Source organism: Cantharellus anzutake, assembly GCF_015039405.1.
Source record: "Cantharellus anzutake strain C23 chromosome Unknown EI90scaffold_19, whole genome shotgun sequence".
NCBI lineage: Eukaryota > Fungi > Basidiomycota > Agaricomycetes > Cantharellales > Hydnaceae > Cantharellus > Cantharellus anzutake.
Genome location: NW_024066969.1, coordinates 536295 through 559503, shown reverse-complemented (window position 1 = coordinate 559503; position 23209 = coordinate 536295). Strand labels below are relative to the sequence as shown.

The 23209-nt window shown below is 47.5% G+C and overlaps 4 protein-coding genes across 4 annotated transcripts; 3 read left to right on the top strand and 1 right to left on the bottom strand.

The window, feature by feature from the left end:
* Nucleotides 1–7: 7 nt before the first annotated feature.
* EI90DRAFT_3054245 (ribosomal protein L34-domain-containing protein) lies at nucleotides 8–700 on the bottom strand. Its single transcript, XM_039060075.1, is given in 3 exon segments — nucleotides 8–33; nucleotides 44–117; nucleotides 230–700. The coding sequence occupies 1 exon segment, from the start codon at nucleotides 662–664 to the stop codon at nucleotides 254–256; it is 411 nt and encodes a 136-aa protein (XP_038917039.1). The 5' UTR covers nucleotides 665–700; the 3' UTR covers nucleotides 8–33; nucleotides 44–117; nucleotides 230–253.
* A 292-nt stretch (nucleotides 701–992) lies between these two features.
* EI90DRAFT_3054241 (uncharacterized protein) lies at nucleotides 993–3359 on the top strand. Its single transcript, XM_039060074.1, has 6 exons — nucleotides 993–1353; nucleotides 1423–1564; nucleotides 1620–1728; nucleotides 1780–1955; nucleotides 2030–2663; nucleotides 2728–3359. Exons 1-6 carry the CDS (start codon nucleotides 1303–1305, stop codon nucleotides 3173–3175), a joined length of 1560 nt encoding a protein of 519 aa, XP_038917038.1. The 5' UTR covers nucleotides 993–1302; the 3' UTR covers nucleotides 3176–3359.
* A 145-nt stretch (nucleotides 3360–3504) lies between these two features.
* Nucleotides 3505–5523, top strand: EI90DRAFT_3054238 (uncharacterized protein). Its single transcript, XM_039060073.1, has 6 exons — nucleotides 3505–3788; nucleotides 3860–3871; nucleotides 3951–3984; nucleotides 4063–4290; nucleotides 4357–5040; nucleotides 5099–5523. The coding sequence occupies exons 3-6, from the start codon at nucleotides 3965–3967 to the stop codon at nucleotides 5310–5312; spliced, it is 1146 nt and encodes a 381-aa protein (XP_038917037.1). The 5' UTR covers nucleotides 3505–3788; nucleotides 3860–3871; nucleotides 3951–3964; the 3' UTR covers nucleotides 5313–5523.
* A 7338-nt stretch (nucleotides 5524–12861) lies between these two features.
* EI90DRAFT_3054231 (uncharacterized protein) lies at nucleotides 12862–13827 on the top strand (the record flags this gene model as incomplete). The annotated part of the gene is made up of 3 exons (XM_039060072.1): nucleotides 12862–12921; nucleotides 12990–13448; nucleotides 13502–13827. Coding segments are annotated over exons 2-3 (656 nt in total), but the record flags the coding sequence as incomplete, so codon positions are not given.
* Nucleotides 13828–23209: the final 9382 nt, after the last annotated feature.

Below are 23209 nucleotides of genomic sequence, written 5' to 3'. Positions count from 1 at the left end.
AGACAACACAAGCTATTCCTTACGGTTTCCATTACTCCCTTACATCTTACATTAAACACCTTATGTCTATTATTTTGCTGCTAACCGATTTAAATGCCGTTTCGCCTTATCCGCGTCGGAGCAGAGATGGTGAGAAGCACTACGATGGAGCAATAACACTACGTAGTGAAATATATCCATTACGCATGTCAGGTAATGCACAACAAGAGATGGGGGATTTGACACAAACCGTCTGCGACAACGAACGATGGTTTTAATGTGACAAAAATCTTCTGCCTTTCGCCCTCCTTCTAGCTAAAATCTTTCGTCCACCTTTCGTTTTCTTTCGGGCCAAAAACCCATGTCTTCGCTTCCTCTTCCGCTGCGATGGCTGATATTCCGCTCCGTAAACCGCATGACGCACTTGCGCGCATGAAGCGAGGGATGGTGTCGGTAACATGGATAGGGGGGGAGCTAACGGCGATACGCGGGGTCGGAATGTCGACAATAATGGAGCAACACGTCCAAGTGTTCGCAGTGACGGAGGTGTCACGGTATTGATCTTGGTTGAAAAAATGAGTGTAGGGTCTCCAATAAGGCGGGTCGAAGGAGTGGGACAGGATGCGCGAGAAACAGCTGCTTGGGAGAGCAATGACGTCCTGCATGCTGCGAAAATCCTCGGCATGGTTGTCGTTGTTGCTTGGACCGTGGGATAGCGGTGAATGCCGGCACTGAAGATTGAATTCAGAGGTGACTCAAGATTATCAAGCTTTTCTCTTCTTTACAAGATTTGTTCTATTGCTTGTGCCTCACGAACAGTAGTTGCGCTTCCCAAATGAATGTGCTGCCTCTTGACAGAAAGCCAGAACGTCCTACTCGCATTCCGGAGTTCCAGGCAGTTATCCTCGCTGGTTTTGGTTCAAAGTATGTAAGCGCCACGACTCGTGCTTGCCACATGCCTAGTTCAATGGACCTGCCTTGAAACTCTTGTGAATCCCCCTCCTCTGTCGTAGCTTACAGCCACTCACAAATGAGCTCTCGAGAGGGAATTCCTCGACACCCACACCAAAAGCCCTGTTGCCCATCGCTAACTGGCCCATGATATTCTATCCTCTTGTCTGGTTACGAGATGCTAGTATTTCTGGTATGGGCGCGTAATGGCTCTTAAGCCCCCTTGTTTAGCTCGATTGAACAGATGTTTTACTCATTCTGCCTCACTCTCACAAGTCTGACATCTCACAAACAATTTGGCATTCGGACGAAAGTTATCCATCACTCTCATCCTTGTCCATAACTTTAGAGACTATTGAGGACTCCGAATCTATGTCTCTTGGAACAGCGGATATTTTGCGCAAGTTTTCCCATCTGTTTTTGGTATGTCGATGCATTATCCTCATCCGCCAGAAGCAGTTGCAAATTCGCGTATTCCGCAATTAACCCAAGGCAGACGTAATAGTGCTTCCATGCGACTTCATTCCCCCTCGATCGCTGCCTCTCAGCTCTATCTTGAATGATTATCGTGTTGACCTTCACCCACCGATGGTCAGCGTGCTGTTGTATGAGCGAGCAGAGACAGGGAAAGACGGTATGTGCCCTTTGTGTCGTGTTGCTCTGCTGGGTTACTCTAACACTAACACAAGGGCCACCCCCATGTTTGTTTGGCCGAGACAAGGAGAGTAATTCTCTTGTCTTCGTGCAGGGCGAAAGTACAGGGGATGATTTGGAGTTGAGAACGTCGATGTTCTGGAGGTATTAAAAGTTTTCTTTGCTGATCTAAAACACTGTACTGACGATGTTCAGATTTCCGAATATCGCATTGACCACAACATACCTTGACTCCCACGTCTACATAGTCAAACAAAAATGCATAGAACTGCTGGCTCAACGTCCAAGCCTAGAGTCACTGAAGGACGATGTGATACCTTGGCTAGCGAGCTTCAGTTACAGACAGAGCTACATCAAGAAGTGGGGTTCATGTACGCGTTATTCTATTTGGAGCTCCTGCTGGCTTGACGAGTGAACAATTCTCTAATGCGATGTGCTCTAATAGCCATCAACTTTGGAACGAACCCCAATGAACTTGCTATCGCCTATTCTACGACAACCGTCTCCGGAAAATCTAGAACCAGTTCCCAACTTGCGCTGTCTGGTGGTGCCCTTTCGCGCCCCATCTTAGACGCTGGCGCTTCGCCTTCATTGACGCGTGTGTCTTCACTTTCGAAAGTTTCGCAGCCGCAGTTGGAGACAGCCACAACGTCACCCGGTCTTGGCAAGTCTCACACCAGCTCCCCCGCACCCAGCGGGAACTACAATGACTCTCCCCCGAGCGCATCCGCAATCCTGGATGAAGCCACCACATCGGACTTCCGCGTGAGTGCGAGGCTACACAATCTCAAGGATGGTTTCGCTGCCCGGGCGAATACTATTGGTGCATATGCTGAACTGAACAGACAAGCACTGTCGGCGATGGCTTCTGCGGCGGCGCACTCGGAGCAGCCACCTAAGATGGCTGCCAATCCCCTGCATCAGGGTCAGATTTCTTCTGATTCGCTGGTTGCATCTTCAGCCCGCATAGGAACAAAGACCTCCATCAAGAAAAGTGTCGTTGGACCCCATTGCGTCATTGGGAAAAACGTAAAACTGAGCGGCTGCACCTTGATAGGCTACGTCGAAGTGAAAGATGGGTAAGCATCCCTCTCAGAATGTTTGTTTAGTCGGGGAAGTTCAGGTGCCTGTGCTCTATTCTAGCGCCAAGCTAGAAAATTGTATAGTGAGCCGCAACGTCGTCATAGCCGAGCGTGCAACGCTCAAAGACTGCGAGCTTGCACCAGGGGTGGTCACCCAGCCTGAGGGTGAGTCTTCAATTGTCAAACATACAAAACCACCGCCATCCCCCAAGGAAGCGGCCAAGCCAAAGGCCCAAATTCCTGCGCAAATGCACGAAGTCGCACCCGCACGCTCTGAAAGTGGGCCTGCACCCTCTACTACGCAGTTCAACGACGATACTGTACCTGAGCCTGCGGAAACCAATTCTAGTAGCGCTGAAACGCAGTCTCTGCTTCCTGATGGTTTCTCGCCACCTTCCAACCATCTGCCCCCAACCTATCATGCTCAGTCGATCAGTTTGTTGACAATGTTTGCATTTGTGCTTGCTTTGATAGTATCACTTAAAGGAGAACGAATAACGGCTTGGTGATCGATCGCATTAGGCAGCTCAAAGACGATTTTCGTGGATTTACGTAGACCTATCAGCCCTCTTGTGTTTCCTATGTCCAGTTTTCAAGCGTGGAATGGATTCCGAAGGCTGATCTGGCTAATTGAAATCTCCTCGAGCCCCACTTGGGCATGCTGTGCATCCCCTCACTTCTCTCTTGACCTCATCAGATCTAGATAGCAAAACGAGGCGGAGATCGGTCGGTGGCATGCATTAAGCTCCGTGATGCATCCCCATGAGGTACCCAAGCTCGAGCATGGAAACTTACGCACAAATTACAAATTCTTGGAGTTAAGACGGCACAGCTGAGGACTCATGTCCCAGCATACGGCAAGTTGCGTCACTCGACCAAAGTCGTGCAACCGCCTGTATTAACGGTAGCGATGAGTATAGCCGTATGGCGCCAACACAGCGTTGGCACTTGACGCCGGTTGATCGATTAAAGGCCTAATGACTTAGCCAGAACCGAGAAATAAGTTACATTGAGTAAGCTGTGCCATAAGTCCGACGGAGATAAGCTGCGAGAACCGATATAAAGACCGATCGACTTCCACTCAGCTTGATCCTCCACCACTACCACCTCTCAGAGCTGTAGGTGAGCAAGGGAACGTTTCTGACATGCAATGTGCCTCATGGCTGACCTCGCCCATTCGCCCGATCTTCTAGTAACCTCACCTTGTATGTAGTTTCGTGGGCGCGCCCGTCGTCCCTTCTTGCGTCACCCTCCCAGAGGCTGATGTCCGTTCTTTCTTTCTAGAAACGCGAGATATCATGCAGATTTTTGTGAAGACGTAGGTCCCTCTCGCTATGCATATCCAGTCCTTTCTCCCGTCGAACCCAACACCCTTACTCATCACCACTCCTCACAGCCTCACCGGCAAGACCATCACCCTCGAGGTGGAATCCTCTGACACGATCGATAACGTCAAGACCAAGATCCAAGACAAGGAGGGGATTCCTCCAGACCAGCAGCGCTTGATCTTCGCCGGCAAGCAGTTGGAGGATGGTCGCACGTTGTCAGATTACAACATTCAGAAGGAGTCGACTCTTCACCTCGTCCTTCGCCTTCGTGGTGGCATGCAAATATTTGTTAAGACGTAAGTGACGATCACTTCTCGTTCCTTCATCTGTGCAGCCTGCTGATCGGCCGAATCCACCGTTAGGTTGACGGGGAAGACTATTACACTTGAGGTCGAGTCCTCGGATACCATTGACAACGTCAAGACTAAGATTCAGGACAAGGAGGGCATTCCTCCAGACCAACAGCGCCTGATCTTTGCCGGAAAGCAACTGGAAGATGGACGTACACTCTCTGACTATAACATTCAGAAAGAATCTACCCTTCACTTGGTCCTTCGTCTTCGTGGTGGAATGCAGATTTTCGTCAAGACCCTTACTGGCAAAACAATTACACTGGAAGTCGAGTCTTCCGATACGATTGACAATGTCAAGACTAAGATACAGGATAAGGAGGGGATTCCCCCGGATCAGCAGCGCTTAATTTTCGCCGGGAAGCAGCTTGAAGACGGTCGTACCCTTTCGGATTATAACATTCAGAAAGAGTCAACGCTTCATTTGGTTCTTCGTCTTCGTGGTGGAATGCAAATTTTCGTCAAGACTCTCACTGGAAAGACGATTACCCTGGAAGTCGAGTCCTCCGATACGATCGACAATGTCAAGACGAAAATACAGGATAAGGAGGGCATCCCCCCAGACCAACAGCGTTTAATCTTTGCGGGCAAGCAACTCGAGGATGGTCGCACTCTTTCGGATTACAACATTCAGAAGGAGTCAACACTCCACCTTGTCCTTCGTCTGCGTGGTGGCATGCAGATTTTCGTCAAGACGTGAGCCTTGTGTGGATTATGGGCGTAGGAATACTGAATAATTTTTTTCTCTTTATAGTCTCACCGGAAAGACGATCACTCTCGAGGTCGAGTCGTCCGATACGATTGACAACGTGAAGACGAAAATACAGGACAAAGAAGGTATTCCTCCCGACCAGCAGCGTTTGATCTTCGCTGGCAAGCAACTTGAGGACGGGCGTACTCTGTCTGATTATAACATTCAGAAGGAGTCCACTCTTCACCTTGTCTTACGTCTTCGTGGTGGTCTATGAACGCCTTCATGACCGTACAGAAGTATCACTTCACGTCATCGCCTTGCCCACTCTTTCTCGTGTCTGTTTGTTGCATGTCGTCGCATGTCATTTAGTGTACTCGGTTCACGATGAAAGCATTTTTCTATTGCGCATATACCTCTACATGATGTACCTGGTCCGATCTCTCTTTGAGCAAGCCTCTATTGATGCGAATGCATGTTCCTCCACATGTGCGATCACACGGATTGGTCGTCTAGTCTCTGAGGGTTCAGCCACAAGGGCCCTCAGACGTCTTGAGTGCATGCTTGTGCAACGATTGATCCCTAACAAGGCAGCGCGCAATCATTGGTTACGTCGGCTGCGTTACGTTCAGGACGAGTGGGTTCACAAATGTTGCTCGTGAGCTTGACCACGTGCGAGCACCCGGACATTCTACTGGTTGCGGTTGGCTAGGTGAACAAATAGCCCGTACCATCACCTAGACAGAGTATTGTGTGGACTAGTGATCAAGATAGGGGAGCACCAGGAATCTCAGAGCGGATTGAACCAAAGACGATGATCTTTATTGTCGAATCGGGATGCACTCTACCCTCGGTCTGTCTGCGCTGTACTTACAAAGAACCGTCTGGTATTGTTTCGTGACGCATCCAAATGAGGATTGATGAGCCCGATCACAAGGAACTGTGGATAGAGGTTGATTATGCCCGATATCCGGTCAGGAGAATGGGAAGGTGCGTATTTTCGGCCGCAAGAAGGATGGAAAAATGAAGATCTCACAGCGGCACCTGGAAATCCCGTTTGTTGGTGCTGGGTACGTAAAGAAACGCGATCCGAATTGAACATGGTCCGGATGCGTGGGTTGTCGGCTCTCGATGTAGTCCCGTCTGGTCTATCGTTGAGTGGTGAATGGGCCAAAAAAATTGGCGGGGATGAAGAAGTGGGGGACTGTTTGAAGTGAGTTGGATGGGTGCTAAAAGATTGTCAGTGAGATGTGGACAGTAGGATGGGAAGAGCGTGATTGGTTGCTGCGAGAGAGAAGGACCGGCAAACACTAGTATCGGTCGATTCTCAAAGTACTTCCCGAGGTGGAAGTTGGGTGGACACAGTGATCTGGATCCATGGCAGTGTCGCGGAGGATCGATCAACGTTCAGATCTGAGCAGACCTGGTCACAAACGGTCACAAAGACCGAAGTCCGTGAGTCTGACTAGATGGCAGACTCCTTCCCAGTCGCTCACATGATTTCTCCGAGGTTTAGCCGCAACTTACGTTGCCTCCGAAATCTGTCGAGCGACTGGTACAACTTGCAACACGTGATGTTCCCACGCTAAGTTGTAATGAGTTGTACATAGGTTGCGGAATATAATTTTTGGTATTTACGCATGCGGTCATTGCACCCAACCCAACCCGTGGAGACTGGGGGAGCACATCCAGGGTTGTGGAGTCAATATCCGGGTGTGTGCGAAGTTTAATAGTTTATATATTACTTGGTTACTAGTCACCTGTTTGTACCCGGTGGCATAAGTGGTACAGCGTTAGTTGAGGCTATGCAGCTTTTTTAAGTGGCACATGTTCAATTCTCACTTAGGAAAACTTTTTTCGGGCCTTCCCGTGGAGTGGTTGTGTGAAATGGTTGTTTTCTGTACACTAAGGAGTGGAGGGTATGAAAAAAAAAGTTTTCCTGAGTGAGAATCGAACATGTGCCACTTAAAAAAACTGCATAGCCTCAGCTAACATTGTACCACTTATGCCACCGGGTACAAACAGGTGACCAGTAACCAAGTAATATATAAACTATTAAACTTTGCACACACCCGGATATTGACTTCACAACCCTGGATGTGCTCCCCCAGTCTCCACGGGTTGGGTTGGGTGCAATGACCGCATGCGTAAATACCAAAAATTATATTCCGCAACCTATGTACAACTCATTACAACTTAGCGTGGGAACATCACGTGTTGCAAGTTGTACCAGTCACTCGACAGATTTCGGAGGCAACGTAAGTTGCGGCTAAACCTCGGAGAAATCATGTGAGCGACTGGGAAGGAGTCTGACTAGATGGTCACAAGTCTCTCCCACAGTCAGTGTAAGTCGGACTTTTCATCGGGGGATCCCGATATTCAGACCTGTCCGCAACCTTTCTTCATAGGATATGTTTTGTTTGTTATGGATTAGATGCTGTAATGACTATTTGCTAGCACACAAGAGATGCTGAGCATGATTCTACTACAGCTTGAGTTACACAACTGTGACTTTGCCGCCTGATTTGCCATGTTTCATGTTAGGATTTTCGAAAACTTCACACAATCCCACACAATCCCACCCCCCATCCTCCTCTAGTTCACCATGGGCGTTTCTAGTCCTATGTGGGAATACTTCCACCAACTTGAAAGGCTTTATGGAAATAATAAAAGTCACTGCGTTGCCAAGTGCAAGGGATGCGTGGCTTGGTGTAAGGGATTAACCTTACTTCACTATAATTCCGATTATAGTGATATTTATATTATGTTGCATCACTATAATTCCCATTATAGTGATGTGTTTATTTCTTTATTTATTTGTGCCGAGATATGTAAATTACATATATATACCTCGGAGTAGTTGTAAAGGCCCGGTAGCCTTTACTTCTACCCCGTCAATATACAGCCAAATCAAGCGTATACTTAGACGGATTACTGAGGCCTGAGGCGAACGGGGGAACGGAACATTACCGTCCCCAAACCAGTAAGACAACCTTTCACTTTTTTAAGCTAGTTTCCTTTTACAATCTCGGCACCGTGACTGGTGACGGAACCCTGCTGTGTCCCACACGCGTTGTCTAGCCCGACAACGCGCATTTGCGCCTAGTTCTCACGCGCAAATCGCGCGTGCGCCATTCCTAGACGCACGCTCACCTAGGCTGTGCCTCAGAGTAGAGGCAACCCCTCCCAATCTCAGGATCTGGGAAGCTACCACGACACCGGTGCCAGAACCCCATTTGGCAACCCACGCATCGTTGTCCCTGACGACGCGCACATTCAATCAAGGTTCACACCGGAACCTTTGATTTCACTTCCTGATGCTCACAACCAGGAAGTTCCGGACTCACACCCACACGGCTGGCCCTTCCTCCAGTCCCATGGTGGGAGTCAACACCACTCCATCTGGAAGTGGTGATCTGGGCCCATGAGGGCCCAGCGACGCGTCTCATACGTGTTGTACCATCTCAGGAGGTGCTGAACCTGTTGCAGCATCTCAATCTCACCTGGTGTCTGTCCTACTGCCACCCTCGCGTTCACCATCACGGGCCCGCTCTCCCTATTTCAAGAGCACATGAGTATTATGTGAACGCGTCAACAAAGTTAGAACCGCGGACAAAAACGCGAGTTGACCCACCCATGGCCACTCAGGCCCGACTTCCCTCCCCACTCACTTGCACACTGGAGAGGCATTTTAAGACTTTCTTTCCACCCAGTTTGGGATGGAATAACCATTCCTCTAATGCTGTAGAGTGTGACGGCACCGAGCCACCCAGCGCTTCGCTGTGTGGAAGTCTCATTGACTCTCCTGCCCCAGTGGGAGCCAAATGTCGATCTAGCGTCATACTGGAGGCCCAAACGACTAGTTTACCATCGGTTTTAGATGGAATCGGCAGCGCTTCAGCTGCTGCCGAGTGCCAGCTCATAGAGCTGCCCAGCGCTTCGGCAATTCCTGGGTTGAACAACCCAGGAGCACCTACTCCTTCCACTCTGCAGGAAGTCGAATCCAAACCACCTCCTTGGCCCTCTGCAGGCCAAGAGGGACGCTTTCCTGGCGCTGTTAAATGCCAGGTCACCAAGATGCGCGCGATGCTGTTCTACATCGCGATTTTGGTGATTCATTACACTCTCCCCCTACTCATCCTGATCTGAGGGAGTATGGATTTGAAGGGCCTCAGAGGCCCTCTTCACACCAAGAGGAGCGTTTTCCTGGCGCTTTTGAGTGCCAGGTCACCAGGATGCTCCGGACCACGGACCTGGTGATGCATTGTTTTCTACCCCTTCCGCGGAAGGGAGGCCAACCCTTTCCAAAGAAAGGGTTCTCATCTATCGTCCACTACATAGTGAACGATCTGTTCTACCCACAGACACTCCACTTCTAGGAAAGTCTGTGTGTTCCCGGCATTATTGGGTGCCGGGTCCCCAAAATGCGCGGTGCTTCTTTGTACTGCGCTCATTTCTCTGTTGCTTTTCCATCTGGAAAAGGGTTCCCTTCTGTCGTTCACTGCAGAGTGAACGATCTGTCTTGCCAACAGACACTCCTCCAAGGGAAGGTCTGTGTTTTCCTGGCATTGTTGAGTGCCAGGTCATCAAAATGCGCGGTGCCTCTCTGCACCACGCTCATTTCCTTATTGCCTTCCCATCTGGAAGGCTGGCCCTTTCTAAGGAAAGGGCTTCTCTCTATTGTTCACTTCATAGTGAACAAGCTGTCCCACCGACGGACAAGCTGCCCCCAACAAAAACCCGTGTCTGAATGATCAGACATGCTCAGGCCTGCCCAGTTCATGGGCCGCGCTTCCATTCTGTCACTCATATGGACAGAATGACCTCTCTACTCCCCTAGATGACTATCTAGGGAGGAGCAGATCACTGCTCAGAACTCCGGCCCACATTCAAGTGTGGCGGAAATTTTGTCTTATTTTTTTAACCTAGATTCCTAGGTTGAATTTTCAACTACTCCCCCAGACAACTGTCTAGGGAGGAGAAACAAACCTGTGCCACTCTTTAGTGGTTATCTTTGTGGGTCAGCATCGCGCTGACTCATATCAAATTATTATCTTACTCCCCAGACAACACTCTAGGGAGGAGCGGCCTCAGTGACCTTTGGAATCACTGGCCATCACCGAGGTATTGACCTTCGGTGAGTTACCTGTGTCACCGGAGTATCAACCTTCGGGTTTGGACTCACTGACTATCACCGGGGTATAACCTTCGGTGAGTTACTTCTGTCACTGGAGTATCAACCTTCGGGTTGACTGCTTCATCTCTTGCTGGTGGAAGCCATGATGCCGCAAACTTGTGGGCATTATAAACTCAACTGCACAGTATGTGCCCAATCCCGCAGCGGACCAATTCAGGTGTCACTGCCTTTTCTCATCAACAACAATGCCGTTGTTGGTTCTTTTCCTTTCCTTTTTTGATTTTTGACGGTGACTCAACCGTTACTCTAGCTTGTCATATTGACACTTGCTACTTCATCGTCGACAATGCTGTTGTCGAGAGCTGGGTACATATGTTCCAGGAGAAACTCTAAGTGGGCTTTGCCTACAAACTACTACTATAGCCTCCTGCAATGAGTGTACCCCCGCTTGCATACATTCTTTGTATGTAGAGTGTTATATTTCCTTAATATGCTTGCTTTCCCTTTCATATGCTTGTACCCTGTCTGCGATTCAATATCGCAAGGGAGGAGGATGTAAGGGATTAACCTTACTTCACTATAATTCCGATTATAGTGATATTTATATTATGTTGCATCACTATAATTCCCATTATAGTGATGTGTTTATTTCTTTATTTATTTGTGCCGAGATATGTAAATTACATATATATACCTCGGAGTAGTTGTAAAGGCCCGGTAGCCTTTACTTCTACCCCGTCAATATACAGCCAAATCAAGCGTATACTTAGACGGATTACTGAGGCCTGAGGCGAACGGGGGAACGGAACATTACCGTCCCCAAACCAGTAAGACAACCTTTCACTTGGCATACAAGGACACTGGAGGCAAAGGATTCCGAGGGCATCTCAACTGGAAGCATTACACAACGACGCTCAGCGGATGAACTACATGAAGCTGGTATGCATATATCTCATTAATTTGGTTTGAGAAATATTCATCAAATGGCAAACATAAGCTCTTGCACTCGCATCCGATATTCAAGGAACAGTAGAAAAGCTGGCTCGTCATCTTGTGAAATGCACACACACTTCCGTAGAGGGGTGTGCTGAAGGACAAGCGTGGTTAGACCAGCGTTCAACAAGTCCGATGCCTCATGTCCATATAACACCTGTCAACAACCCATCATCAACTCATAGCCAAGCATCTTCCTCTGTAATGCTGCTTGTCCCTCCAGCTCATATTCCCCGCCGTCGAAGCACCTCACCCACAACTCCCACACTGTTAAATGAAGAACAAGTAGCACTTGAAGAACAATTACTTCGTGCTATTGTGTCTGCAGGATGGTCCTTCCTTTGTGTTGAGGATCCAGAGGTTGTCAAATTATTTTCAATGTTGAACTCAGCCTTCAGAATTCCAAATCGGAACAAACTTTCGGGACGGATTCTAACCACAGAATTTGATTGACGACAAGAGGAGTTGACTCGGTTGATGAAGGGTGCATATGCTACTGGGCAATGTGATGGGTGGAAGGATACTTCGCGGAACCACCTAGTTGCATTTATGATCTCATCAAGAGGGATGGTAGGTTACTAGTGGAACTAGACTTCGCTGTCATATTCATCAATCAATCATTCAAAGGTGTGGGTGACAAATGTGTATGATAACACAGGGGAACGCAAGACAGCTGAGAACCTACTTACATGCATCAAGAAAGAAAAGGATTATATCGAAGACACTTTAGGTCTGAGGCTCATTGGATGGGTATCAGACGCATCGGGAGAATCCAGGGCCGCACGTCTCAGATTATTGGATCTTTTTCCACGGCTCATAGTAACAGATTGCTATGCCCATCAGGTATGTTCCTCTGATTGAAATCACTCCCCACAGTAATCCATTTCTCATAGATGCAGCTAATTCTGGGTGATTATATTAAGCATAACGGTGAAATGTCATTGCGATTGGCACAGGCTAATGAGATAATCAATTGGTTCAATAACCATTGTCTGGCGCTTCATTTGCTATATAGAGAGCAGCGCACTATCCGCGATACTGCACATCAAGCAAAAGCCCTCATTTGGCCTGTAATCATGCGATGGACATCACATGTATTGGCCATACAACGTCTTCTCCTAGAGGCTTCCTTTCGAACTATAGTGTTGAAAAGCCGGAGTGAACTTGAGTCTTCTGCTGGTACTAGGTGTGATGCGGTGAATAAAGCCTGCCAAATCATCTCCATTATTGTTTTTGGAATGACTTAAAACAGTGAGCACGCTAATACAATATTGCCAGCAATAATTCCACTTAGAATCTTAATTTCTAGGATAAAGAGCCATTTAGAGCCCCTTGCTGTTGCCGTGAATGTTTGCCAAGGTTCCAATACTAGGGCAGACCAAGTTGCACTCATCTTTGGTCGACTCTACAAGCACTACACCGATATGTCCTTTGCCGACATATTATCTCTTAATGGACACTCTCCTGTTGACGCTATTCTCTCCAGCCTTGAGGCCTGCTGGAGTAAAGTGGATCATGATTTTTTTATAGTCGCAGTCACCCTTAACCCGTTCATCAAAACTTCCCTCTTCACCCCCTAGTTTCTACAGGGATCCTGGTGACAATGATTGAGCGTCTATATTGTCGTGTGTTTGAAACCACCACTCCTCCAAATACATTGGGTCAGCGCGCTATTGCCTACCTGACAGATAGCTATGACGCATTTGGGTACCAGGGTGGGGATTGGAGTCTGACTAATCTTCGCGTCCGCATACCGGTATGTCAAATCCTCTTTCACATCCTACCCAAGCTGATCAATGTTATTGTTCTGCATGTGTTTGCTAGGATTCCAATCCAATCATGGCATGGAAATGTGCCTACAATGACGACCCACTGGCACGACTCACTATTCTCATCTTCTCATTTGTTTGTAATTCAGCTGATTTGGAGCGCTTCTTCTCTATCACTGGGGACACAAAGAACCCTGCACGCAATCGACTATCTGTTGAGAAGATGGTGAAAATCTCATCTATCAAACTAGACCTCAACCACCAACATGCAGTCGATGGTTCACATAGGAAGAGAATCCGTCGTTCATTCAGACTTGCTCCTTCCGCTAGCGACCATGACCCCTCTGGGGGCCATTTGGAGCCTGAGCATGGACATCCCTCCTGCATTCCTGATGACATAAACCATGGCTACCATCCTTTCCGTGCCAATCTTCTTCAAGACCTCACCAGTGACTACAATGCAGAACAATCTGAAATGAATTTTGCACGGAGTCTACCATCAAGATCCCCCCAAGTAAGTTATATTTTCCATTCCTCCCAAAGTATCTATTTACAGCCTGCTGTTAGGGTGTAAGTTTGCAGGGGAAAAGGGTACGAGATATTTTCAACTTGACGCGAGATTCAATGTGGGACCTTTACTGGATCCAGGGTGAGCGGAACTTAGTGCTAGAAACAGAGATGGAAGACCTCTTAACACGAGAGAGGAACTTAGACCTAGATGGGAGCTTAGAGACGGTGGCAGGGTGGAATGTTTGCGGTGACACGTTAAGCGCTTGTAGCTAAATCCGTTAGTCCGTTATAAGTCCGTTAGTTCAGACCTGACGGACCGAGACACCCAGTCCGGACCCAATCTGACTCAGAGTCCCCATGACCACGAGTCTGACTTGGTCTTGTGCAACACTGGATCTGAGTGCTATTTGGAGACACACCCGGTGCTGACACGAGGGATCAGAAAAGGGACTACGACCCGATCTATTGCTTGTTTGTTTTTACCCCGGATATCTAATCAACTTTGAGAGCGCCAAGGGGACACGGGAACATACTGTACTAAGGTAGGCAACTTACAGAAGTCATCACTATCCGGAAGCAAATATGGTGTGTGTAATTCTCGATATTTTACTTCCCATAGTGTCAGGGCCCGGCCTCGGACTCGGAGGCTCCCTGACCTCAACCCCCATCTGGCCTGTCCTCACACTATGCGGGGCATGAGATGTATAGTAAAAGGAAAGATAATATATACACTTGCCTATGCAGGGCATGAGATGAGAAGAAGGGTAAAGGTCTCATCTCCCCGCATGGTTGCTATATAAAGGAATGGGTCACATGCCCACAACTATACAGCTCCTAGAGTTGTGTAGTGTGACCCGGAGGGAACATCCAGGTGGCAGTGCCCAGTAAGCGTGGGAACGTTCTGGGTGAGTTGCTCGCCCAGAACTGTGGCTGTGACCCGTGGGAACATTCTGGGCGAGCTGCTTGCTCAGAAAGTTCCCACGCTATCCCGTGTGCACGTGTGTACACAACACAGAAAGGCAACAACAAGGCAACAATGAAGGAATGGAAGGAAGGGATTGGTTGGGGAGTCTGGGGCACCCTAGGGCAGGGTGCTGAACCCTGACACATAGAGGCTGCCCGTTGTAGGAGAAATAACGGTCACACTATGGAAACCCATTATGGAAATATGCCAGATAAATCACAAAACCTCATACGACAAGTAGATATGAAAAAACAGAAGGACATGAATTTTAACGAATTTTTAACGAATTTTTACGAATTTTTACGAATTTTTACGAATTATTATGACTATATGCGATAAATCGAAAGAAAGAAAAATAGCAAAAATACTTCAAGCTTACCATCAATGAGACGGAATTCTCGGGGGAATTTATAGCAAATATTAAACCAAGAATTAGGACAATCGACCAAGATTTGACTATAAAAACAATCAGAGAACCTCCACGGAAACTACTTTCCCACGTCCTCACATGTAGCCAAGAATGGAAGTACCACGGAACAAGGATTCCTCAGGAACTAATGCAAAATTCAAAGTCGTGTTTATAATAGGAAATGTAGATGTCCCCCAAACGGACCCAATGAAAGTAATTACAGGGGAAACTACCCATAAACGACGGAGATATGACTAAAACTCCTGCAAAATGAGGACAATGTCTAAAAGGCAAGCGCGAAGATTAACCAGTAACGACCGAGACAAGCTTGATAGCCCATTAGAAAGGAAGAGATCTAATCTTAATCCTCCCAAATTTTCATAATAAAAGGATCATGCGTTAATGAGATATCCAATAACGGGAATAGCGACATCAAAAGTCCGAGCTCAGGGAAAAGACAATGTTTGCGTAGGATCCATAATTAAAACATACAACGAAATTTACACGGAAATTATGAAAAATGGGGAACTATAGTTATGCAAATTTTCAGCCCAAACGGTCCAGCCGTTGTGAAGTTATACCCATGACGGGAACATAGAAATCCGCATCATGTATAATGACATGTGAGGGTGGCAATGCGCAGGGAACCGGCCATCGGAACCGAGATCCGCACTTCGGCAGATCGCGAAGACCAATTTCCGTCCAAATAAGGAAGAGCCCGGTCAAAACAAAGCACGGAAAGTGCAAAACAACCTTAGATCATGAGGGAAAAATCTGAAATAAATCACAGAAGCCCATATGAAAGAAATAAAACACCCGCGCATATCATAAATCCCGAACAATTAAATGGAAATGGCGCCCACATACGAACGACTATGGGAACGATGCACGTGATTACCGAATGTGCACGTGAACCTTTGCTAACTCAACGAATACCAGGAAATAGGACACAACCTTAGTACCATTGGAAAGGTGGGAATAAATAAAAATTTATGATACCAAGAACGTGAGAAACCATCCAGAAATGAATGAGATACAAGGACATGAAGTTAGAAACCTGAAAACACGCGGGAAGACAGCTTCAAGAGGTCCAGAGTCCTAAATAAAATACATAAAAATATGATATCTTCAAGGACGACCTACTATAACAACAAACAATACATATGGAGGATTAGGATGTGATAATACAAAGGGGAATCAGGGAATATGAACGAAATTCACGAAAACCACTAAACTATGACGGACCATGGCAGGAATTTTAGGGAACGATGTTCTAATGAAGTGGAGAGCTATAACACATTCGTTTGAGTAATTCTTGACTACTAGCAACTTTTTCTTTCAGTTTTAAACCTGAATAATTCACTCATTTACCATTTCAGTCTCATTTTAACTAAATGTCACTAAATAAAATTGGAATAAATCAGCTGAAGGTCTCAGCACAGCCGTACGCATAGTAATGCGAAGTTTGAATTCAGAATCATCGAGTCATAGCAAATTTAATGGTATATATAGGGAATTTGAAATAGGTAACTGTGACAAATACAGCGCAGCCAAGTTCCAATTAACCATTAAAATAGCTTAGGCGAGGGAGGACAATAAGGATTCTAGGCGCAGTCTGACCGCAGTAGAACCGCAGTTCAGTGCAGCAAAAGCACAGTAGAACTATAGTGTGAAAATTTCATTTTTTATTCAGTTTGAGAAAAATACACTGTAAATAAATCCTGTAAATAGAAGGTAGAGCGTGAAAAAGGAAGGCGACCCAAGGAGTATAAAAGGGAGACCCTTTCTGCGACTTTTCGCCCCCCTTAGAGAAGTAAGAAAATAGAGTATTATTTTTCTCAAGCATTTCTGGTTGTCACTCCAGTGCGAAAAAGTGATATACAGTTAAGATTGCCACTGTAGTAAAAGGCAGCAATTAAGGAGAGAAATATTAAGTAGATATTTCAACAGGAGAGCTGGTTAACACTCCAGATTTCAAAGTGTAAACACAAAACAGTTATCTTGCTACTGTTAAAACAAGCAATAAAATAAGACAAAAATAAAACAAACCCAAGGGACACTCCAGACACAATCCAAATTCATTAACTGAATAGAATCTTTGAAACTTCACCAAGTAGAAGATTAAATTCAAGTTTAAATCCAAATTAAACAACGCTACACAGAATTACACCTAGACAAATTAAGAAATTTCAATAAAGAAACAGCTCCGCAGGGCTCGGTTTATCTGTAAGTCAATTCCCAGGAACTTTAAAACTAACCCATAAAAATAGAATTAGCCAAAACACTTGGATTGGTACTATATTTACAATAAATAACACTAGTACACTTCCCCATCCTAACTAAAGAACCAGGGAACAGCTTGGTGGTGGTCTCGTTTGAACCTCCCAACTGACCTTCCTTCGTTCTCTCCTTCACCGTTAGGGCGCCAAGGGGAAGGGGCGAGGCCCAAGGCATATTATCATACATGTTTCTATACTCAAGTTCCACATGATTCTAAGCTCCTGGATAACACCAACATCGTTCGCCAATGCCCGGATTCGTGACTGAACAATCCAAATTCTTCTGAATTGTATTATGCTGTGAGTGATTCCCTATAGAACGTCTGGGTCCATGCCAATTGAACTCCTAACTCCTGGCCGGTTGTGCCCATGAGAGGCCCCTTTTGGGTAGTGAATAGAAGACTTAGTCATATGATATGAACCTTTTCTATACTCAATGTAATTGGTAGTGGAGAAGTTGGTGATCAAGTGATCATGAGACCGGCTCCTCAGCTTGTTGGCCCGACGCATAAACACGTGCCTCTTGAGACTTTGGAGAACCGCGACCTCCCAACAGGTGAGTCGAACCAACGTCCTCTCAATCGGCAAATGCCAGCGAGAGAGTAGATTGGTGGGTGTTACCACTACACCACCACTCCTCCCTGAAGCAAATATGGTCATTTGCCCATATCAACTTTCATCCTCACCACAGTCACCTTGGGCATTAAATAAATCTAAGAAGTGGTACAGGGGGACCTATTCTACAACTCCCTGGTTTTATTTTTTTATAATATGCTCTCAGTTCAAAATAAATTATTGTTTAATGTTTTCATTTCATGGGACTAATCACGGGGCTACGATCAGACCCAACCCAGCTCATGCTGAGGTTTCCTTCGCTCGATCATATCCTGCCGCTCCTGTCCTAGCACTGCCCACTCCCCTTTGCTGCTCCTACCAATCACAAGTTGCCGCACAACCTGACTTCTCAATGAGCCTAGGTTTTTGCCTCAGCCGTACGCTGGGTGTTCTGGCGCGGATGCGTGGAACAGACCACACCAGCAGAGGTACATACTGAAACTCCCTCACCATGAGAGTGCTCACAGTTAGTCCAGCCCACACTTATAAAGAGCGCCTGCACCTTTACTTTTCCCCCTCTCTATCACCTAAATTCGTGCCACTCTCGGTGAGTAGGGCCGCTTACTGCTTTGTATCCAAACTCTTACTCGTGCATTATCGCTGCTGCCTCTGCTGCTGCCGCTCTCTTGACTCCCGGAATCGTCCATGCCTGCTCAGTAACTTGGCTTGCTTGTTTTTGCACTTCCCACCACCTCCCCTCTCTCCACCTTCTCATCTTTCCATTTCCACTCCTAATCGAATTAGGCAAAGCGCAGCAAGCCACACGTGACCCGTTGACCTGTTTGTCCATATACAGAGTAGCAGGCATAACAAGCATAACAAAATACAGAAAGGAAAAAGGAAAAGCGGAAACATAGATGCAGACAAAAAAGACGAAGGAAAACAGACAGTATGGTGCAAGTCAAGAGAATTGACAGAGAAAAGAGTTGGTGAATCGGAAAGTTTGTGAATTCGATTAGGAGTGGAAATGGAAAGATGAGAAGGTGGAGAGAGGGGAGGTGGTGGGAAGTGCAAAAACAAGCAAGCCAAGTTACTGAGCAGGCATGGACGATTCCGGGAGTCAAGAGAGCGGCAGCAGCAGAGGCAGCAGCGATAATGCACGAGTAAGAGTTTGGATACAAAGCAGTAAGCGGCCCTACTCACCGAGAGTGGCACGAATTTAGGTGATAGAGAGGGGGAAAAGTAAAGGTGCAGGCGCTCTTTATAAGTGTGGGCTGGACTAACTGTGAGCACTCTCATGGTGAGGGAGTTTCAGTACGTACCTCTGCTGGTGTGGTCTGTTCCGCGCATCCATGCCAGAACACCCAGCGTACGGCTGAGGCAAAAACCTAGGCTCATTGAGAAGTCAGGTTGCGCGGCAACTTGTGATTGGTAGGAGCGGCAAAGGGGAGTGGGCAGTGCTAGGACAGGAGCGGCAGGATATGATCGAGCGAAGGAAACCTCAGCATGAGCTGGGTTGGGTCTGATCGTAGCCCCGTGATTAGTCCTGTGAAATGAAAACATTAAACAATAACTAATCAGGTGTTACTGGTTGTAGCGGGAGATGGCCAAGTGGCCCATAGTATATTAGGCAAAGTGCAGCAAGCCACGCGTGACCCATATCTTCCCAGGTCTATTCCGGTGGTTGGAGGGGGTCGATGGTGATGGTAAAGACATTGATAAAGACCCGTGTGCTTACCGAAGTTCATCTTCTACCAGCGGCGTCAAAAGCAGAAGTCCCTGACAAAGTTCCTTGGATGAGGATTGGGTTTTGGCAGATGTAAATGAGGAAGGCTTCAGAAGACCAGCGCCCGATCGATTGGATACGAGGCAGTGGCGTTCCAGCAAGCGCAAGTGTGGTGGCACCCCCAGAGTGTAGAGAGTGTCCGCTGACATTTTCGTTTGGCAATACGGCATGCAGACGATTCAAGAACCACGAGCATGTTGGGACTGTGCCCTTCTCAGTTAGCCAGAGTTCAGGCAGGTGGGGGAAACTATGGTCACGCGATATTAGGTACTGAGCGAAAGCTGACAATGGGTCCAGTCGGTTCTTGTGCCCCTCTAGAACGATTGTGGATCCCTCAAACAACCGATCCGCTTTGTGCATAGGCAAGATGAATGAGATGTGAGGTCGAGGAACTTTATGGAAGTGCACTGAGCAACGACAAATAGTCTTTCAGAAATTGCGTAAAGCAGTGGAGTCCGGGTCCACGAGTTCCCCCAATCTCATTAAACAATGCCAGCCAGTGAAGGTCATTGCGATGAATAATCTGTCGTCGTGGGAAGGAGGATGTGGCAAGCTATTTTGGATGAGAATGAGGTCTTCCTCCGTTAGAGCCCTCTTCCAAATGCTGGGGGTGTTGTGCAGCTTCATACAGCCACTAAGGCAACGTGAAACAAAAGGCGAGTTCCTGATTGTACGAATCTCTGGCCAGGTGCCTTCCAATTCTGCACAGATCCCTGACAGGTAGCTCTTGACGGAGGAAGGTTGGATGTAATGGCACATGTAAACGATGTAGAAACTGAGAGTGTTTTCGGATGGCTTTAGCAGGAAGTCGTGAGTATCGCAAAAAGTAGCATAGGACATAAAGGCAGATGTGTAAGTTTTGTGGGTGCTCCGCTCCAGGGAGGCACCCAAGGCACGAGCCCATTCACCCATCAGGTGTTCCATCGACCATTTTTCATGGGTGGGCTGTTTGGTCGATGGGCCTTGTTGATGCTTCATACCTTAGCCACCCCCGACATATCCAGCGGAGGTGTGAATTCCCTGATTGAGAGATCTGGCATATATGAGCGCGCGATGCCAAAAGTCCGCCTTGAGAGGGCATCAGCAATAACATTTTTCTTCCCCTCGATATGGAAAATGCGCAAGTCGATTTTGGACTCTAAGCGGATTTTCACAGATGCCATAATAATAGGACTGTAAATATCGAGTGCACAGAGAGAGTTGAAAATCAAGAAGGAAGTGGTGGAATCGGTGTGAATAGCCAGGCGCTTTGGCGGTGGTGTGTTGGAAGCTGCCCATACCAGCGCAGCCAGTACCGTCACCGCTTCATTGAAGAAAATATTGAAATTGTGTTCTCGGTCGACCACTGGATCTGCAATGTAAGCTATCTTGTGGCTTGGGGAAAAGAAAGCCAAACCGATAGATGAAGCATCCGCCCAAATTTGGAAGTCTGCTTTTTCAGCATGCCACTCCTCAGTTTCCACCCAAACTGTGCGCTTGTCAATTCCATGTGTTATGGATTACGACATGGATTGTGGCCTTTTGCAGACACGGATGACCCCAAGTTGCAACCGGGGGGTGTAGTCGCACGCCTCTCTGGTTTACCCAACCTAGATGATGAATCGATCGAGTTTCTCAGGTGGCAACAAGATGCTGAGATGACTCTGGGTCGATACTCTGAATCTTTTGGTGCATCCTTGTTGCCGGGAATGACGGCACAGCCGGTGTTCACAGTCCCAAAGAAGGGGTCTGCCAAGCTTCAACTTGTAAACGATCACAGTGCAGGGACCAAATCTCTCAACTCCCTCATCCCAGCCGAAGGTGGCTTTGTCAAACTTGACAACCTCTCAGACCTCACAACCAACATGCGTGCACGAATGAAGGCTAATGGTGGTATTAAGCCATTCTACATCTGGAAATCTGATGCTTCTCAGGCATATCGGCGTCTTCCCATGCACCCATGCTGGCAAGCCCGCCAGGCCACCTTGATCGATGGCCAGTATCATGTTGATAGGTGCGCGGTTTTCGGCAACCGTGCATCAGGCCGCCTGTGGTGTTTGTTTTTTGGGCTGGTTTGCTGGATTGGCATTCACGTCAAGGGAATCCCTGACCTATTGCATTATGTTGACGACGCTTTTTCAGCCAGTTTTTCCCCAGCCGTTAGCTTTTACACACCATACAACCGAAGCATTCCTATCGCACAGGCCGAGTTTTTGCGACTGCTGGATTGGATTGGGGTTCCTCACGAAGATTCTAAGCAACAACACAGCAGAACCATCGAAATAATTGGTTTTGAGGTTGATCTACCATCAATGACAATCCGAATGTCCAAGGAGGCCAAAGCCAAACTAGTTCTGGCAATTTGGGACTTTGTCAACAACCCACCTCAGCCACGACAACAAACGCTGCGCACTTGGCTCCGGATCCTCAGTTATGCAAACTGGTCACTCAATGTGTTCCCGCTTCTAAAACCGGCTCTCAATTCATCGTACAACAAATTGGCTGGCAGAAGATTCATGAATGCTTTGATCTTCATTAATAAGAAAGTCAGGGATGATCTGCTCTGGTTTGCACAACAGGTCGAGTCGCTGGAGGGTGTCCGAATGATGGTCCGCTAACAAACTCTCAAATCAGTCAACATTGATAGGCGTGATAATTTTAAATAAGGCTGGGTGCTTAGCGATCGTTTCAGAGATGTCTCCGTATTTATAGTCACCAGGAGGAACCGATGGAATTGGTTGTGCACTTTCTGTGTACGTAGCAGATGGGGTACGTCCATGATCATTGCGGCTGAAGATGAAACGCATGTGCCGGGGTCGTTGCCCAGCATGCACAAAGCTGAGCCCAGGTTCCTCAGGCAGACGTCTTTTGGCCAAGTTCCTTTGTGCATTTATAATGGGGGTGGTCTCCATGGCAATCCCGACAGATGTGTTTGAATTTGCATGGGTCATATGAGCAACCCTTCTTCGTGTTGAACTTGCCACAGATGGGGATGGTTCCCGTCTTTTTCCCCTGCTTACCCTTTCCTCGAGATTGGTCCCCAAGGGAGCCTGGCACATCACCGAGGTGTCTGAGGTGTCTGAAGGCGATGTCGCCGAAAAGATGGAAGTCGGTGAAGGAGAGATGGTAACGCTCTTGGACAAATTTGCGGATGGCTGAGTCGTAACTAATGACAGAGAGTTCGTTAGTGCAGGCACTGAACTTGTCAAGGATATGCTCGTAGTAGGTGCTAAGTTCTTCTTGTCGGTGCGGGTAAGCGTAGAGAAGCGCATGCTTATATTTGGTGAAGCCCAGTATCCATTCCCCTTGTGACCTAATCTTGGCCTTCCCCTTGGAGTTGAACTTACTATGTCAGAGACCGGATTCGAGACGAAGGAATGTCTCCGTAACGGAGGGCTTCGGCCTCAGTGACTTCTGCCAAGAGCGCTGTGCCTAGTGACACGTCCGTGCCCTAACTTACTGACTGGCAATTAGAACCTAGGGGGGTAACTCTAGTTGATTTTTCTACTGGGGCATAACCTATGTACAAGTGGGATATATATATGGTTACAGCGGGGACGGGTCCGCAATTGGCGGAGCCGAACGGAGCGGAGCTAACGGGGTTTAAACATTAGCCGACTGAATATTACCGACGAGTCGGTTCGCGGGGTTAGCGGAAAGGCAGGCATTAACCCAGAAACGGAAAGGAGGGATAGGCCCGAAGGTGGGCTCTGCAGGGCAGGCGAGTGTATTGCCCAGCGGAGGCGGGGGTGCGCTAGCGGACGTCGGAGCTGTCCGGAAGTCCTCGGGGCTC